Source organism: Alligator sinensis, unplaced genomic scaffold (genome assembly GCF_000455745.1).
Source record: "Alligator sinensis unplaced genomic scaffold, ASM45574v1 scaffold169_2, whole genome shotgun sequence".
In the NCBI taxonomy this organism is placed as follows: domain Eukaryota; kingdom Metazoa; phylum Chordata; order Crocodylia; family Alligatoridae; genus Alligator; species Alligator sinensis.
In genome coordinates, this window is record NW_005842077.1 from 2,330,758 (window position 1) to 2,335,103 (window position 4,346).

The window sequence follows — 4,346 nt, forward strand, 5'->3', positions numbered from 1 at the left end:
ATGCTTATACAAGTGACGCTCTTGACATTTTAATTAGAGCGGCTTTCAGAGCTGCTTTAATTAAAGCACCGCCCCAATCCCACTCCTAGACCATGCGTATAAACACCCTTTGTTACTGTGAGTTTCAAGCAAATCCCCTTGAATTTACCTTTCATGCTGTTAATGCTTGGATGCGTTCTCCATTGCTTTGTGTTTCATTTGAAAGTTTGAGTGGTATGATGTTTAGTAAAATGCAATAAGTGTGTGTGTGTGTTCACTTGCTGCTTTGTTCTCTTTTGTGCAGCACCTTAAGACTAATGGAAATCCCACCTCATTTACATTGCCTAGAAAAGTTGTCAAATCGCTCAACCCATCAGTTTATAGAAATGTTGAATATGAAGTTTGGCAACAGTCCAAACGGGGTAAGTTCGCCATATTCGTGCAAGTTGATCATCAGCTCCTAACAAGGTCCCATGAGAGTCAAGACTGCTCTGAGCAGTAGCAGGGGTCTGTCCACGTGGGTCAGCCTGCTGACTCAGAGTCTAAGTGATAGCTTTTAGTTCCCAGATTATTTTTGGAGGAATGTAAAATCAAACTAGACTTTGTTACTTTGCCTAAAGTGTTTTTATTTTTGGTGAGAAGTAATTGTAATTTGGAATTTTACTGGTAATATGTTTACAGATCAGCAAAAACGAGATTTTTCCATTGCTGCTGGCATGCAATATTCAGTTGGAGATAAATGTAAAGTAAGTACTTTTGAATGGTAACTTTTCTGTCTTCTTTCTGATAAGTCAGTTTTTTTTTTCTGTGGCTGTTGGTTTAATTGCATTGTCATTAACTGTGTATGTTCTTATTTGTTTATGATGATGCTTTTGAGGAGGCTTCACACAAGAAATACAGACCAGCTCCTGCAAATTCAGAAGCAGTTCCTTATTTATATATAGAACTGACTAGTTACAGCTGTACTGTAAGCTTTTTTTTCTTTTGATCAGTGACTCCTCTGCAATGTATTGTCCATTGGCTGTAGTCAATAGTACCTAGCTGAGGTCTCTTAAGTCAAGATCATAATATACATTTTTTCAATTTGACTCTTGTGTGTGTCCTGGGAAAAAGTGTATTGGTTGAATTAGTTCAAGAGGGTGTACATAAGGATATTGTCTGTAGAAAGTTATCTTGGCATGGGAAGTAAAGTAGTACTGTTCTTGTATACACGTGTTACAGAAAGCCACAGTGAGGGAGGAAGCCTTGTGACCATCTATAAACTCACTAGGGGGGACCAGAAGGGTTTGGGGGAGACCTTGTTTCCCCTAGCGCCCCCTGGGATAACAAGGAATAACGGCCACAAGTTGCTGGAGAGTAGGTTTAGATTAGACATCCGTAGGAACTACTTCACAGTTAGGGCAGCTAGGGTCTGGAACCAACTTCCAAGGGAAGTGGTGCTGGCTCCTACCTTGGGGGTCTTTAAGAAGAGGCTCGATGCCTACCTGGCTGGGGTCACTTGAACCCAGTTTCCCTCCTGCCCAGGCAGGGGGTCGGATTTGAAGATCTACAAGGTCCCTTCCGACCCTACTTCTATGACTCTATGAAGCTGCAGTGGCTACAGGGGGCAGGACATAGAAAGATTAATCATGTAAGCCTAGTAGTGTTCAAGTGATGTTCAGGTGCTCAGTATGACTTTCTGCTGGTAAGTTAACTAGTTTCAAGATGATGTGTGGCATAGGTCATCTTAGTTCAGACTGCCCCTGGGAATCTTCGGTGTGAGCCACCATTAATTGCTTGTATTAAAGCGGCTGTGCTTTTGCATAGGCCTCTTTGATAAAGAATACCATAATTAGCAATTCAACACTTTTCAAGATTTTATCTTATGTCTTCTCTTAGTATTTCCTGTAACACCAAACTGAATTTAGAAACTTGTGAGAGAGGGTCAACAAGAAAGGATCTCAAGCGTTGGGAAGAGTGCCATGCTGAACGAGAAAGTGGTCTAGGCGATTTTAAACTGCAGCAGGCATTCCAGAGTTGTACAAGTAGTTGTTACGTATCTGGATTCTGTTTAAAGTTAGTAATCTGATTTCTACCAAGCCTGATTATGTGATGTTGCCAGAGCAGTCTACAAATAAAATCAAAGAACTTGTGTTTAATATCACCTAGATATGAATATGAGGAGCTGCAGGAAAAGCTAATGGTGGTATGTTGAGAATGTTGCACATAATGTCATTCTATATGGTCACACAGTTTGTTTTTTATTTGTTCTCCCATTTCTGCATCCATATTTTACCTCTTTTTATGGAGTGCAAACTCTTTGGACTAGAGACAGTCAGTCAGCCTTTTCTATGTTTGCTGATATGGGTCACAGTGGGTCTCTAGATGTTTTGGTTATTACTGTAAGTAATAATGGCCTGCTCATTGTGTACTTAAACCCTGAATCACATGGGTTTCTTACACAACATATTTGTGAGCCATTTTGTAGTATCACAAAGACCTCATTAAAGCATTTTATTTTTGCATCAGTTTAGATTTTTCAGTATAGGCCTGGGCCATAACTGTGATAGGACAGATGACTACTGAATGTGGAAAGCACAGAGAAGTGGCATGCTACTGCTTCAGGTGTAAGGATGTGCCTGTGCTGTAGCGTTAACCTGGTGATTGGTGCTCAGGCTAGGTGTCGGCAACTGCCCTATAAACCCTCATTTGAGGTAGTTTGGATGGAACACTTTGTTGGGGTTTCTCACGCCCTGCTTTATGGTTCTTTGAACTGCAGTAAGATGAGCCGTTCTTACTCTTTCTTAGTGAATTATGGCTTGTGTCCTAGGCACACCTTGAATTCTAGGAAGACATTAGAAAACTATTTAAATGGTTTAGCTTACATCCACACTGTTAAGTGGATAGGTTATGCCAGCTAAAGTAAAAATCTCTTCTCGTGTGTTAGCTGATTTAGCCAAGATTATTGACCAAACTGATTTTTACGTAGATTGGTGCTGGTTTACTGGCAATGCCTGAGAGAGTTCAGATTGACTCTGCAGCGAAGTCATACACAAAAATGATGTGTAAACCAGCAGGGGGAGCCGGTAGCTTTACTTTCAAAGTGTGAGCCATGGTCAAAGTTGGTAAATAAGTTGAGTCGCTAGTATGCTACCTTATACTGACACTGCACAGATGAAAACTCTATGACAACCTCTGAGGTAAAAAAGTGACAAGTTGTTGGGTATCCAGAAGAATTGAACCAGTAGAACGTCTTTCTTTTTTTTTAAATTTTTTCTGCCTCTGTCTACCCCCAGTTTTGATTTGTTTTTTGTTTTCAGAGAGAGAGAATTTAGTTTAGTATTTGTGCTTTGAAGGAAGAGGAAATATAATTCAGTATTCTTCTGTGCTCTCAAAATAGCCAGGACAAACTTGAAGTTGGCATAGAACTGTTAACTTGTATTTCATTATTCATGTTTAGCCCTGTACTAAAACTTGCAATAATCAGGTGAGGAAAGGTTTTTTCCTTTGGAGAAGAATTACTTGTTGAATGATTCATCAGCAATTGATTAGGCTTGAAGTTGACCCAGTTGGATTGATATGGAAGTGAAATGCAAAAGAATAAAGTTGATTCCCTGTAGCAAGGTGATATACAACCCATTGCTTTAAAAATCCAGTCCATAGAGTATCAGTCTAGAGATCAGAATTGGGGTGGGGAAGGATTAAAAAGGTGCACTTTGAGAAGGTTATTATGCCTGTCTACCTCCTGAGGTATAAGGTATATTTGAATGTGGAAGTTAGCTTCATGTTAAAGTAGGGAGGAAGCCCACTAGCCACTGGAGAACAGAATGCACTTTGAAGGATGTAAACACCATCTAATTCTACTAGTGGACAGGAATGGGAAATGGAGAGTCCAGTGAAGAAAGGTGCTCTATAATCTGAAGAAACTGGACAACAAGTGTTTCATAAGGTCAACACATCTAAGGGCAGCTCATCACCATCCTTGCCTATCTTGGCTTCCGGCATTTCTGAAAAGCCTGGACAGTTATTCTACATAGTAAATACTTGAAAGGGAACTAACATGCACTCCACTGCTTCCTGCACTGGTGTTGAACTTGGAGAATGGTCTGACTTGGGGAATGGTGGATGGTGTTAGTGGGATTTGGTTGCTCTGTTGTTGTGGCCCACTGGTAGACTACAGCCTACTGTTTGAAAACCATTGATCCAGAAGAAACAGTTGGGGCTAAGATCCTGTTGTTCACAGCCACTGTGTATGCGTACACACATGCATGCACATGAGAGAGCTCAGGCCCTTGGAAGCTTCTGGTCTGTGCAAATTCATAGATGTTAGGGTCGGAAGGGACCTCAATAGATCATCGAGTCCGACCCCCTGCATAGGCAGGAAAGAG

The 4,346-nt window shown here is 40.9% G+C and overlaps 1 protein-coding gene across 4 annotated transcripts in view; it reads left to right on the forward strand.

Moving 5' to 3' along the window:
* The window catches only part of OTUD4 (OTU deubiquitinase 4), a 65,649-nt gene that overhangs the window by 29,885 nt on the left and 31,418 nt on the right, over positions 1-4,346 (forward strand). For all 4 annotated transcript variants that reach the window (XM_025204311.1, XM_006023734.3, XM_006023733.3 and 1 more), the window contains exons 9-10: positions 284-401; positions 661-725. In XM_025204311.1, the coding sequence (XP_025060096.1) occupies positions 284-401; positions 661-725 (183 nt within the window). The remainder of the gene's footprint in view (positions 1-283; positions 402-660; positions 726-4,346) is intronic.